This window comes from Prunus dulcis, chromosome 3 (assembly GCF_902201215.1).
Source record: "Prunus dulcis chromosome 3, ALMONDv2, whole genome shotgun sequence".
In the NCBI taxonomy this organism is placed as follows: Eukaryota; Viridiplantae; Streptophyta; class Magnoliopsida; order Rosales; family Rosaceae; genus Prunus; species Prunus dulcis.
In genome coordinates this window covers 18,850,823-18,864,777 of record NC_047652.1, presented here as the reverse complement: position 1 = coordinate 18,864,777, position 13,955 = coordinate 18,850,823, and the positions used below count along the sequence as shown (strand labels likewise).

General features: G+C 37.9%; 4 protein-coding genes across 8 annotated transcripts; 2 read left to right on the top strand and 2 right to left on the bottom strand.

Moving 5' to 3' along the window:
* Window positions 1-249: 249 nt before the first annotated feature.
* On the top strand, window positions 250-2,599 carry LOC117622105. Its single transcript, XM_034352653.1, has 5 exons — window positions 250-797; window positions 1,138-1,262; window positions 1,737-1,828; window positions 1,975-2,061; window positions 2,151-2,599. The coding sequence occupies exons 1-5, from the start codon at window positions 433-435 to the stop codon at window positions 2,256-2,258; spliced, it is 777 nt and encodes a 258-aa protein (XP_034208544.1). The 5' UTR covers window positions 250-432; the 3' UTR covers window positions 2,259-2,599.
* Window positions 2,549-7,397, bottom strand: LOC117622104. Of its 5 annotated transcripts, none has more exons than XM_034352649.1 (19): window positions 7,358-7,397; window positions 7,177-7,266; window positions 6,916-7,050; window positions 6,628-6,815; window positions 6,419-6,526; window positions 6,005-6,069; window positions 5,667-5,772; window positions 5,286-5,369; window positions 4,901-5,047; window positions 4,668-4,796; window positions 4,506-4,573; window positions 4,166-4,199; window positions 3,994-4,078; window positions 3,759-3,826; window positions 3,537-3,650; window positions 3,404-3,439; window positions 3,192-3,278; window positions 2,963-3,054; window positions 2,549-2,878 (listed from the first exon to the last, which is right to left on the bottom strand). In XM_034352649.1, the coding sequence occupies exons 1-19, from the start codon at window positions 7,365-7,367 to the stop codon at window positions 2,782-2,784; spliced, it is 1,743 nt and encodes a 580-aa protein (XP_034208540.1). In that variant the 5' UTR covers window positions 7,368-7,397; the 3' UTR covers window positions 2,549-2,781. The 5 variants fall into 5 exon arrangements, 4 of the variants coding, with proteins under 4 accessions (XP_034208540.1, XP_034208541.1, XP_034208539.1 ...); XM_034352650.1 differs by having other exon boundaries at window positions 6,916-7,033; window positions 7,358-7,383; XR_004584943.1 differs by lacking the exon at window positions 7,358-7,397 and having other exon boundaries at window positions 3,192-3,322; window positions 6,916-7,033; window positions 7,177-7,347.
* Window positions 7,398-7,576: 179 nt separating this feature from the next.
* On the top strand, window positions 7,577-8,975 carry LOC117621202. The gene is made up of 2 exons (XM_034351545.1): window positions 7,577-7,684; window positions 8,304-8,975. The coding sequence occupies exon 2, from the start codon at window positions 8,337-8,339 to the stop codon at window positions 8,772-8,774; it is 438 nt and encodes a 145-aa protein (XP_034207436.1). The 5' UTR covers window positions 7,577-7,684; window positions 8,304-8,336; the 3' UTR covers window positions 8,775-8,975.
* Window positions 8,976-9,270: 295 nt separating this feature from the next.
* LOC117621201 (serine/threonine protein phosphatase 2A 59 kDa regulatory subunit B' gamma isoform) lies at window positions 9,271-13,130 on the bottom strand. The gene is made up of 2 exons (XM_034351544.1): window positions 11,223-13,130; window positions 9,271-10,153 (listed from the first exon to the last, which is right to left on the bottom strand). The coding sequence occupies exons 1-2, from the start codon at window positions 12,456-12,458 to the stop codon at window positions 9,764-9,766; spliced, it is 1,626 nt and encodes a 541-aa protein (XP_034207435.1). The 5' UTR covers window positions 12,459-13,130; the 3' UTR covers window positions 9,271-9,763.
* Window positions 13,131-13,955: the final 825 nt, after the last annotated feature.

The window sequence follows — 13,955 nt, the reverse complement described above, 5'->3', positions numbered from 1 at the left end:
TGTTATATATTTTTTGTTCTACATGCTATAGAATTTCTATCCCTCAAAAAATTTATAAAGGAGCTACTGAAATGCAAATATATATGCTACACAAAGTTCATAACTTTCCTTTTTGGTCAAACGTATCTCACACTGCCAAAACATTTATTCTCAAACTCAAATTCAACTTTGTTCTTTTGGATTAAAATGTCTAATAACAATGGAGATTCATGACTTGTAGACTTAACTTTGATCCTCATGCAAACAAAATATAAATTTTAAAAAAATGACTTCATACTTGATTGACAAGGCACAAACCAAGCTATATGTACAGAATTGTACTAAGCTGACATAGATAGATACTAAGCTGAGAAATCTAGTCACTGTTCAGCCATATAGCAACAAGCTAACACTTTTTCAATTAGCTTTATCTTATACAGGGAAAAAGAAGAAATGAGCTTTCTCGCGGGAAGACTAGCCGGGAAAGAGGCAGCATATTTTTTCCAGGAATCCAAACAGGCGGTGGGCCGTCTTGCATCCCAGAAAACCCCAACCCAGAAGAAGCTCCCATCGCCGCCTTCTGAAGCTTCCTCGGCTACTGAGCAGGAAGCCCAAGCTGACGTGCTTCCCGAGGTGCTGAGGCACTCTTTGCCCTCCAAGATTTTCCACCAACCCTCTGAAATGACGTCGTCCTTGGACACAGGCTCCAAATGGGTTCTTCAATCTGATCCCAAGGGTGGTTATTTTGTCTCTGCTGAGGCTCTCAACCCTCTAAGGGCATATCTTTCACTGCCGCAGGTCACTTTTGGGCCCAAAAGGTCAGTTCTTTTTCGTTATCTTCTCCTTCTGTCTTCTTAATTGTTCAATTTTGAGTTTGGTTGGTTGCTAGAAGATGTGGACTGAGAAATTGATGATTCTAGGACTCTTTTGGTGGAATTGGCTTTCTGGGTAATGCTCAAAATTGTTCAATATTTTGTGAATTTGCAAAATTTTGAAGCTTTATGATGAATATTCATGTAGAAATTGAATACCAAGTACTGTCTGGGAGGACTGCATATGAAGGAGCTAATCAGTATATATATAGGGAGTTGAAATTAAGATGAATTTGCTTTGGTGCATTGCTCTATCTTTTATAATGTATCACATTGTTGAATGCAGGTGGCAACTGCCCGAATCAGAAAGCTCGGTGTCAGCCTCAACGGCTAATGAACTGCGCCGAGACAGGCACACCACCCCCATTAATCTGGAAAAGTTGAAGGCTGCAACTGAAGGGCTTACACAAAGTAGGTCCAATATTCTCTTTTATTCATATCATAATGCCTGAACTAGATGTCTATGTTAACATGATCACTAATAAAAGAGGGTTGATTGAATTAAGGCGTAATGAATAATGATCAGTCGAAGAAAATATCTGAAGAAAGGAAAGGTCTCTTGCTGAAGAAAATATCTTATTTCTGATATATCATTATGCTACTCAACCTCATTTCACATATTATTGGTCTTACTAATTAACCTTTTATGCATCTACAACTGTCATTTATATGCCCTCAATTTGTTCTTCTTTGGATAATATCTGGGGAGCCTATTGTTGTTATCAATTTTTGACGTTGTGTTTGTATTCCTGCGTTTCAGTTCTTCTCTCGGTACCCTGAAAGACAATTCTAAATCCATATTTTCCTAATTATGTAAAAATCAGGAGATTTGCTTGTTTTCTGTGAACAGAGTCCTAATGTGCAGTGTCTTCTGCTTCTCTGTAGTTGGTAAGGCATTCGCTGTTGCAACAGCAGTAGTATTTGGTGGTGCGACCTTGCTATTTGGAATGGCCGTCTCAAAATTACAGTTACAAAATGTGAGTACGGATATGTTAAGTCTTGTTCCCCCTAATTTTCCAATTACTGTGTAGTATCCTTTTTCTGTGATATGTTGATGAAAGTTACAAAGACAGTCTTACTATGTGGTGACAATTTAACCTTAACTTGCAATTTGTATTAACAGAGTGAAGATATCCGAACAAAAGGGAGAGACCTTGTCGAGCCAAAGTTAGAGATGATTCAGGAGCAACTGGCTCCCTTGAGAGCGTGGGTATGTCTTAAGTATTGAATGGGATTGCCTTCTCTTTCCTGCATGAATTTTCATTTGCACATGAACTAACTTGCTGCTGCTAAATCCAGGCCGAAAAAACGTCGAGGAAATGGCGCTTGGAAAGGGAAGAAAATATACAAGAGAAGCCTATTATTAAGGCGCTTTCTAAAATGTTGGGTGCAAAGACATCCAATTGACATTATCATTACTTATTTTTTGGGTTATAATCTTTGTAAATAGTTCTCAGTGGCATTGTGAATGGCCGTGGCCTCGATGTTTGGAGGGTGGCTGGACTGGCGGAGAAAGGAAAAATGATAGGAATAGTGCTGTATGAATAAAAGATGCTTTTCCTTGAGGGCATGATGTTGTATAAGTGATACTAGTTGCCTGTATATACTTGTTTTGAGAAGGCTCAACTCTTTTGAGAAGCCCTTTTTTTCCTTGGATTGTAATAAAAACCACTCTCCAATACACAAGAAGATGAATGTTTATTCAAAGAAACTGTAATTTGATGTGAATATAAGCATGGTTCCAACTACATTGTCTCGGTCCCCTGATGTTTCTTTTTCCCTTTCTTTTTTTTTTTAACATGCCTTTTTCTATTATCTTCTCCGTTCAACACCCATTGGTCCTTTCTGGCCAGTGAGCCGTCCCAAATTGAACTTTTCTGAGGGAAGCCAGGTACCTATCCAAACGCAGCTGCTCCCTGTTTCCATTACCTCATGACTTATAATCTAAGCCAGCGCCATATTTCCAAGCCTCAAGACGTCGCTTCCACCCATACTTCTCCTTGGATGGAAGTGTGCTTAAGAAAGGCCTTGAGAAATATGCAAAACAGTAACAGTGAGATATATATTACATTATGTTAACATATTGAACATGATCATCGAAAATTATTTACCTTACTACAGGGTCAGCAAAAGATGAGAGAAACGTATAGTATCCCAGCATGAAAAAATGTACAGACCAGTCAAGAAGCACAGGAATTCCAACCTGAAACACAACAAAAAATTTAACACTTTGTTGGTCTGAAAATTAGACTCAATAGATAAATTACAGAAAAATGAAAAACAGGATTCTTAACTCTTTTATTTTTTTGTCAGAACAGGAATAATTAACTCAGTGATTACCTGCTTGAATATTGATGGAATAATTTGAGGTTTAGTTAACATGACAAGGCCTAATGTCTTGGCAAGAGGTCCAAACTGCACAACATCCTGTCACAATACATGCTTCTATAGTTAAAAATTTGAAACCAAGCCTGCCATTACAGACATAAAGTTCAGCCAATTGATCAACTCATATCAAATCAAATGAACAAATAATAAAACAAGAAAATTGCCTGAAGAAATGGTCTTAGCACTGGATCGCCGAGCCTCTGAAGAAAACATATTAATTTATTAGGAAACATGTAAAGGAGGTAATGCATGGGAAGAAAAATCAACAAAAACAGAAGGAAAAATAAATAGTCCTACCTGCATACTTCGGAAATTCGCATAAAGAAGCTCATTAATAAAATCTGGTGACACATTAGACTGTTGCTTTGCTGACATTGCTCTTTGAAACAACCATGAAGCACTTAAGTTGGGCTGCGCAACATAGATTTCAAATCTCAATTCAAATTCAGATATTCATGAAGAAAAAAAGAGACAAAAAGCCAGGGTTACCCTTTGGCCAGGGATCAGAAAGTCACCAACCATGTAAGGATTCAGCAGGGACAAGCTGTACGAATCAAGAAGATTGTCGCTCATTGCTTCATATATTCCTTTTCACCCATGCAAAAAGATAGATCCTGCTAAGTTTCATCCTTGTACTAACATTTGCACAGGTTATCAATGTTTGGACACAAACTAAAGAGAGTTCATCTGATTTTTCTTCCTCAATGTTAAGACAAGAGTTCCATCTGTGCTTTTGGAGTCATTAAGTACATACCAGTTGACAGTCTCTTGAGGTGCCTAGTCAAGCTTCCGAAACCACCAAATGAAACAGGTGATTGTATTCCACTAGCATCACCAAACTGCAGAGAATGATTTTATCACACTTCATCTTTTTGGTATTCTACCATAATTTAGAGGTGGCTTTGTAAGTGTATAATTTATAACACCTGTAAAACACGATTAAAAGCTGCCGGCAGCGGGCTGTCAAGTTCACCATCCCCAGTTAAGAATTGAAGGGTGTCAGATAGAAAGAAAATAACTATCCACTGTATTTAACTTGCAAAAGGTATGAGAATATTTTGCATTCATGGAATAGTGATGAGAGTCTTTTCTGTGATCAGATTTTGGATTGTGTTGCAAGTGAAATTACAGATTTACCAGCTTCTTATCAAGTCAAATTTCAATTAGCATACCCTCTCCTCAATGGCTCACATTTGATAACCTTAACATACTTCTAGCAACATAAATAGACTCTCATTGCAGTTCAAGCAATACTTGCATCATTACCTGTCACAATATGTAGGGAAAATGCCATATAGTACCCTCTGTATCTCCAAGTCATCAAGAGAGACCCCCTGCATATTGGGCATTTGTGAATGGTTAAGAGTTGAGCTATAAGGCAAAATCAAAGTAACATCCGAACATTTATCAACTGGAACTTTTACTATCCTGATATTCTGGCATCAGTTTCCAATACTCTTCTAACAATTCTTCCAATTTCGGCGATTGGGGTTGAGGAGCAAGATAAGTGAACATATAAGTTGTACGATCTGCAGGACCTGAACCAGCTGGAAATGCCTGCGAAATGTTCAGAAAAAGGTTTATTCTGTAAAATTAAAAAAGGAAAAAATATAAAAATGTCTCATTTTGACGTTACCAGCAAACTACAAAATCCAAGTTACCTCCCAAAACAATTGAGCTTCTGAGGCCCCAACCTTCTTTACCAATGAACTAGTATATATAACATCACTTGTAGAGTTATCCTTAAATCCACGAGCACAGGATCCAACAACAAGGCAAACACCATCTGGTTTCCTTCCGGATCTTATCTGTCGATTGAACCAACACTGAGCGTAAAGTTCAGGCCAGATGGGGTTATGCATTAATTTGCTACCTAAGTTCAACAATGATCAATAGACACAAGATTGAATTTGTGAGGTTACTCTTAACATCTTCAAATTCTAAGTATTAGTTGCTCATTTAAAAAATGCAAGCAACACACACAATACTGTATGCCAAAATGTGTACTCGTACAGCAACCAATTATGCAGAAAATAAAAAACCCACCTGTTTTACAATGGGAGAGAAATTCCCCATTGCATCAATGATGAGGCGAGATGTCAAAATGTTTCCCTCATTGAGTTGTAAGACCTAATGAAAAGTAAGAGGAATTCATGTTAGTCAGATGATATAAAATTGTTTTCTGTGGCTATACTACTGTCAAAATACATTCACCTCTCAAACAATAGTACAAAATTTTGTGACAATTCTTATATTTTCTAACATGCTAACTAGCATAAGTCAGATAGTCTTTTAAGAACCATAATTGGACTTTATTTTAAAAGACATCTTTTTCAAGCATACAAACATAATATAAGAGGAACCCTTAGTTGTACAACTCATAAAAAGGCACAAGAATGAACTGCTTAGAAATTGTTAGAAACTCACAGCCGCGTCTTCATAAATGGAAATGCTGGACACACTGTTGCCTTCAAATATGACTCCACCAAGAGCAATGAAACGATTCTTCACAACCTCTATAAGCTTTGCTGGTCTGTGGTTATACAAAAGTGTGATTCAGGGTAAACAATTAGAGTTGCAATGAAATTACAATAGCCAAACAATTACAGTTGCAAACCATCATTCGTTTCCTGTCATTACACATGAATCATGATCCTATCAGGCTATCAGTCCCTCTACTAGTTGGGGAGAGGAAAAGAAAAACCAGAAGATTTGTTTTCTGATAACAAAATAAATGCAACCAATAAGAAGAAAAGATAACTCACGAAACACCAAGATTAAGAATGTCTTCAACCCAGATATCACCCTTGCCCTCAAAGCCGCATCTGTTCTGTGCAGTTCATGACATGTCAAAAGAAATGGTTGAACTAGGTAGCTTGCTAGTATTTTGCATGACTATGCAACTAAAGAAGAAACTTCTGAGCATGAAAATTCCTTTGCAGCAAAATACTATGTTCGGTATTACAAGCAAATTGAGCTGTGAATATGTGGTTTATTATGAATTTATGAAAAGTAGTTGGGTTAAATAACTCCTAGCATACTAATTACAAAATAAGCACTTTTTATAATAGGTAGGGAAGAGGCCCCCTTAAGTGAAAAAGATAAGTTCTCCTAACTATTAAAATGAACTTATCTGATCTTTAAAACTATTACAAATGTACTGTAGTCAAAGAACTTACAGGATTGAATTTAGCTGCAGTGACTAGTTCAATGTCATCTTCTACCAGAACTCCGATTTCTACAAGTTCCAAGAGCTCTTTCCTTGAGATATTCCATTCTTGTTCCCTCTGATCATTGATGATCAAACTATCATAGGCACGCTTACTAGAAAAATTCTATAATTAAACAATTCTTACTCTAAAAGAAACTTCACAGAACAGTTTCTTACCCCCTTGAGCACATTTCTCTCAACAATGCCTACCCGAAGACCTTTTGCACACAAGGCTGTCGCTATGAAGATTCCCAGAGTTCCACCACAAATTAACACATCAAATGTATCTACTGCTTTGTTAGCCAGATCAGAATTGCTAAAAAAACCAGGAACACTTGAAACCACTTTCTTTGGTTCCTCCACAACTACAAAGAGACATGTCAAAATAACCAAACTTTTCAAGAACTTTTCATACATTAATCACAATCCCATTACAGATAATCAACGAAATAGTGTGCACAGCACCTGTTTGAGCAGAACAAATACTAGACCAAAGTTGGTCCAACCTCTTCAAGGCACTATATGAGTATGCCCCACCAGCACCACCAACTTCCCCACTCACTGACAAACTCTCCATTATCCTCTGCAAAAAATTATGAACTTAAAACACTCATTAACTCAGTTGACATATACAATGATGCAATTCAACCCTTCAAAAACAAGAAGAAGATGAAGAATATATGAACAACAAAGAAATGAAATGTGGGAAATTAAAGAAAAGGGTACCTGGGTTCTTGAGGGAGGGGCCTGTGTTTGCAAGCAGAGGCATCTGCCAGCTCTTGCTCTTCTCTGAGACAGTGAGCTCTGCTTTGGGCCCTGAAAAAACCCATTAATGAGTTGAACGTGAAGCAACGCCATCACTTGTAAAATTATGAATACAAAGTGATTCTCACTTCTTTATACATACGTCTTAACATTCTCACATTGTTTCTCAGCCCCAAATCTATCCGTCCCCAAAGACTGGACACGTTAACAAATAACGACCAAAACTCACTTATTTTCCTTTTTCCAAAAATAAATAAAATAAAATAGAAAGGTAACTGAATATCCGGTTCCCGGTAAAAAGTTAACTGCGGTTGAGGAAAATAGGTCACGAGTGCGTGATGTAATCAAAGCCCTTGTAAGTTGTAAACAATTGGTATTGGATAAACCTTGGACAATGGGGTTTTAGTTTCAGAGCTGCCGCTGCTCAGTCTCACTCTTCTCCTCTCAACTTGAAGGTTCCATTTAACAGGTAAACACCAACAACTTTCTTCTTCTGCTTTAGTTGCGAAATTTTGTTTCTTAGGTTCTCCTTGGTTTCTGGGATTATCTTTTCCTGTTCATTTGTGGTGGGAAGGAATTGAAAATCTTGAATTGAAATATCTATAAATGCTCTGTTTTGGGTTCCACGAAATGGAAAACCTTTGACCCAATAAAACCCAGATAATCTTGTTTTTTCTCTGGGCTGGAGGTTTTTTTTTTCCTGGGTGTCTCATAGTTGTGCGGGAAAAATCATTCTTAGAATCTAAGTTATATATTTGTCTGAAATGTAGGATTAGGGTTTCAGGGGATTAGTCCAAATATCTGTTCTCCTGATGTTTTCAAAATTTGGTGATTGAAAAATGTAAATGTTGTAATGAACTGTCTGGATGTGGAAGGAGCTCTTAGAACTTTTGCACTTAGTAAGCTGCAACAGGACCATTTTCTATAAATATGATGTGGAAGAATAGCATTTTTTGTTTATTTGTATTGACTTTGCATTTGGGATTTGGCTACCCAGAGTGAATATTTTAAATTCAGAGATCATGATGTTGGTTTTGCTTTTGTGGTGATGAATTATGCAATGCCTTATTGTTTTCAATTCCTAGCAGGCAATCAAGGCAGAATAACACATTGTTATAAACATGGCAAGTGTGATCATGGCCCCAACCTTCAGCTCAATCTCAGTCAACAGAACCGGCGGAGATTGCAGTAAGTGGAGTAGTACTAACAGGCAACGTCGTGGTATGAAATTAAAGGCAATGCGGATAGAGAAACCTCTGGAGGAATTGTACCAAGTGAGAGTGGAACGAAAGGTGTCACCGGAGAGACTAGCAGAGCTTGGAGTTTCAAGATGGTCAATGTGGAAGACTGGCAAGTGCAAGCTACCATGGGACTGGCAGGTGGACCAACTGGTTTACATTGAGGAAGGAGAGGTGAGAGTTGTGCCTGAAGGAAGCAAGCAATATATGCGATTTGTTGCCGGAGATCTTGTTCGTTACCCTAAGTGGTTGGAGGCTGACCTCTTCTTCAATGGTCCATACCAAGAGCGTTACAGATTCCGAGCCTATGGAGATGATTAATAGACTTTGAGTATGCATTTCGACAGTTACATGTATGCCCTTTTAGCTTGTTTGCCTGTTATGAGCTTTACCATGTCAGATGCTAGGGTGAAGACTAGTTTGTCAAATCCTAGCCTACATGTCCAACTTTCAAGTATTTAACTGTATCATATATGAGTTCTAATTCGTATATACTGCAAAATGAATGTGCTTCCGCATCAAGTTCATAACAAGCTTAAACAAGATTTTGGCAAGACCTATCTTCTGGAAATTCCTGATGCTCAAAGCAATTAATCATGTGCTGGAAATCCATGACCAACGGTGTTGACCAAAGTATTCTATAAAAAGACCCTTGCCGTAGAACTCTACTGCTGTCTTTTGGCACCTAAGCCATTTGTGTCTTGTTCATGAGGCATATGGAGACTAGCCAAGGACAAGGTTTGGTCGCAAATCTCCTCCATACCCCTTGAAGAGAAGGGTAGTAAAAGAGTAAAGACATGCGACTAGAAAGCATAAATCACAGCAACAAAGATCCGATTTGGAGTAGTTTTTTATTAAACAACAAAATCTACCATTTCTGGCATGATACATTATGAAGATCCAAAAGAAGTATCAAGGCTGCGGCTCCAGGAACAGAGTCCATTAGCCTGGACAGTTGATCAAGCCTAAGGATTACAACAAATATCCCAGAGAGATAATACATTGCTTGGGTTGAAACAGATCCAGAAAAATGTAGTTAACTTTTCGCACCATTATACAACAAATATTATCAGGAGTAATAATAACCACTCATCCTATAATAACGAATACTTTATATTACACACATCTCAGTACAAAAGGAAGAGTGACCCGGGAGAAATTGCAAAGTCCACAACAACCCCCCACCTCCGCGTTTATCAGCATACAGAGTTACAACAAGCCGGAGAGAAATGAGGCTGGGTCCCACCCACTTTTGTTCAATTACGGCTGATTAGGGTAAACTGTATCTGCAAATTGCACGGGGTCTCAACTCAACTACCTGAAGTAGCCTGTGGTTTTGGGTTAGTAGCAATGGCAACGGAGGAGGCAAATCTTGAGACAAGCACAGCCTCATTGCCCAAAGCCTTGGAGGCAGCCACATCTTCTAAACGCTTCCAGGTTGATTCACGTTTGTCCTGTGTTTCTTTCTCTTTAGATTCATCTTCTTGGAAACTAAGCAAGCACTCATCAAAGAGTTCTTGGTCGATATCTGCGAATATCTTTTTCACATTCAATGTCAAACTCTGAACAGCTTGGTTCCAATGACTCCGTGTGTTTTTTTCCAAAGCTGGGAAGATTATTGGCAGAATCACTTGACGATTCTGTGTAATCAAAGTTCTTATGTGATCGTTGTTCCACAAAAACAAGGCACGCTCAGCTACCTGCCAGTAGAAAAGAAGTTAAGACATCTCATTAAGTAAAACTAAAATAACAATCCAAAACTCAGATCATAGTTATAAAACCATACTTCGACCAAAAAACAAAAGTTATAAAACCATACATACACACTATCTTGCACAGTAAAACCATCTTTTCAGTTACGAAACGCTCAAGAGCATTGCATCCAGGGGCGGAGCTACAGCCAGGCCTGCCATGGCCCTGGCCCCCCCACTTAATTATTAATCTCTTGTAATATACTATAAAATATATGATATAGCAATACAATTACTGCAATTAGATTAGTGATGGCCCTCCCAGTTGAAGATGAAAAACCTAGTAGAAGTGATTTTGAAATTTTGGCCACTCCATACTAAGAATTCTAGCTCCGCCACTGATTGCATCTGAGTAAGAAAGGGTGCTTAAGTCAGAAATTCCCACATGAGGAACATTGAATCTGCATATCATGCTTACCTCTGAAAAGCAGAAATGCTTATCACCATCTGCCTCCCAAATTGTACACTAGCAAAACTCACCAACTAAGGACACCTATAAGACTAACTTCATATAAACTGGCCTTAAGTGCAAATGCAACTTGGACAACTAAGACATCAACACATCAACCCAGATTCCAATGAACCACAATCTTGAAGTATCCCAACAGTTCTGATCAAGGGAATATTTTCACTCAACCAAGCAGCACAGATAAATATGCAAAGAAGCATCTTGTGAATAAGGAGACAAAAGCTTAATTTCACATGAAAAAAAGTGGAATATTTACAGATTTGTTAAGAGACAAAAATCCCAACAAAACATCAAAAGCCTCAAGCTTTAACATATACAATACATCTCACAAAACCAAATGCATGTCAAGCTGAAAAGGCAACAATCTAGATGAGAATCTAGAAAACTCATCATTATGGAAAACGATTCATTGGAAGAAAGATAATGAAAATGGATAAATATCAGAAATATTAATAAATTATTGAAACATCGTGTCCATGTGCATCCACAGATAACACATGGTAGAAACAAGAAAGCCAGTAAAAGATAAATATATCGTTTGAATAGTACCTGAAAATGTGAGCTGTTGAGGCAGTGACCAATTTGACGGAATAGAGGGACCATACAGCGCTGAAATTCTGATGCCTGGGTAGCTTCCAGAACTTCTTCTAATTCACCAAGGAACATAACTTCCTTCGAACTATTAGTTATGGGCCAATACTTCAGCAGTCCTCGAATCACAGTATCAGCCAGCTTGGCATCTTTCTCCACAAACTGACTGATGCAATATGAAAGTTGCTGATGGTACATAGATACACACTTGGGCTTATGAAGGGGAATCAAGGCACGGACAAGGAACAGCTTGTGCTCTTCCTTCAAAGGCAACGCGAACCCATTGATTATGCTGCCTAAAATTTCAAGCAATTCTGCAATGCCATTGTGCTTCTCAGTCTCAAAAATGAACCAAAAAAAGATATGGTTGATGGCTTTCCTAATGAATGGTCGATGCACCATGAACTTCCCATAAATGCGGTGGAGGATTGTCTTTAAGTATTCTCTCTCTCTTTGGTCCTCAGAGTCAAACAAATCAAGTAGTCTCAACACAAAGGAATGGTCAATGTATCTTTTAGCAAGCTTGGCATCCGTCTCTGGTGAAGCCACAAATCTCAATAGAAATTCATACACAATCTGAAGATGAGGCCAAGCTGGTTCCATCATTTGGTCCTCTTCGTCTTGGTCATACATTTCAGGAAGCTTGTTATCAGGATTAGAAGATGAAAATGTACGAAACAAATTGGCTGCCACCATCTTTGTAATCTCCTGCATTGTCACCTCATTGAACTTTGAAGTTACGGATGAAATGTAATCAACAAGTTCAAGCAATGTTTGCCGCTTGATGTCCTTCTCCTTGAGATTCTTCGAGGGATCATTAAAATCAAACACAACACAGCACATATTCAATTTCTTAATAAAATGATTCTGCCTTTCTGAACTGGGAACATCCTTGAAGCTCGGCAAAGCCTCGTAGGCTCCAGAAGACAACAAAGGACCCAATTGGGCAGCAATGGGAGCTGATTTCTTCGAGTGGTTGGATTTAGTCGAGCTCGATGAGTGTGGGGCAAGAGTTCCATTGCTCGAGCGTGAAGCGCCTGAACCCAAGTTTGAAGATTTTGATGAAGACGAAGTAGATTTTGAGCTGTGAAATGAATTGGGCCCATTCCCATTGGCCCCTCCGTCATTATACGCATCGTTTTGCGATGATTTTGAGGGTTTCCGAGGTATTTTACCCAATATCTGTTTGATCATATCTACAAAAACCTTGACCTTAAACTCTTTCTAGCTCGGAAACTAATTCAAATCATTGGCATTCTCAAAATCAAATAATACAAGCCATACGAGGTGACAATTTATCAACAGAAATGAAAACCCTATCAGATGAACATGCCCTAGATGATTCTTCTGAGCACAAAATTCTCATAACTTCTGACAAAGAATTTAAATTGAATAACAAATAGTGGGTTCCGAAGAAATTGAAGATATACACGAGAGAAATTGACTTACATTGACTACATGAGCAAAGGGATCCGAGAAAGTGCGAGAAAGAAAACGAGAGAAAATGAGAAGTAAGACCTAGAAAAAGCCTGAGCTGGAAGTCTGGAAGTCTGGAACTCGGGTCTTCAACTGATAAACCCTAATTAAATCTAATTGCGCACTTAATTTGAAGAGAGAGAGAGGCAAAAGCCTAAAGCAAAAAAGAATCAAAATTTGAATTAATTAAACAAAAAAGCGAAATGTCTGTTATAAATACAGGAGTATACCCTCTACACGTCTGTGCAATCTAAAAGCTCTTTGTAAAAGACACTAACTTTGCTTTTATCGTTGTTTCGATTCGATGGAGAAAACGAAAATGGAAGGGAAACAAGGAAAATGGGAATGGGTGGCTTATTGTGTTGCCATTTACACAAACACCCTTTAAACAGTGTTGTCTTTGTTCATCTTTATTTATCTCTACAAAATAAATTTTGTAAAACAATCTTCTTGTTAATAAAATGAAAAAACATTGACAATAATGTTAAAAGACATACAGTCTATTTGGATGAAAAATAAAATTAAATGAGTTAGGCCAATTAGTTAGGGTAGTGAGTTTGCCCCCACCTAAGTTCGAGTCTCCCTCCTGATTGTACCCAAGTTCAATTTGTCCCTCCTCGTAGATAACATTAATTTAGAGTAGTTTACAATGTCGCCTATATAAAAAACTATTTTATATTATTAATTCTTTCTTCTTCTTCTTTTTTGTATGAACTATTGATTCTTTCATATACTTTGAAATTCACATATAAATTATATTATATTATATTATATAAACATGATCCTTCTTTAAAGAAAATGGGTAGCCACCCCATTCATTTTAGGCTTAATTTGTGGTAGAGAAGGGCTTGTTGGGGGAGGGAATGAGATGCACAGATACATTGATAAAAGAAGGTAAAGACTCATATATAGATATACACAAATCATGTATAGAATGAAATAGGATTAGTTCATTGCACCCAATGGTTGAAATTGTCACGAGTATAACTGTAAAAGGTGAATTGCTTTCTTAATGATAGAAGCTGCAAACGTGCACAAGTTTGCACCAAAGGAAGATTATATGGCATGGAGTCAGGGAACCTCGGCCACAGATTTTACACCCACTTGTCAATTTTATGTTGAATAAAATGGAATTTACCTCCACCCCTTTAATTCTTTTTCCCTTGTAAGGATGCAATTTAGGCCTTGGCTATAAGTTAGGTTAGGAATAAGATT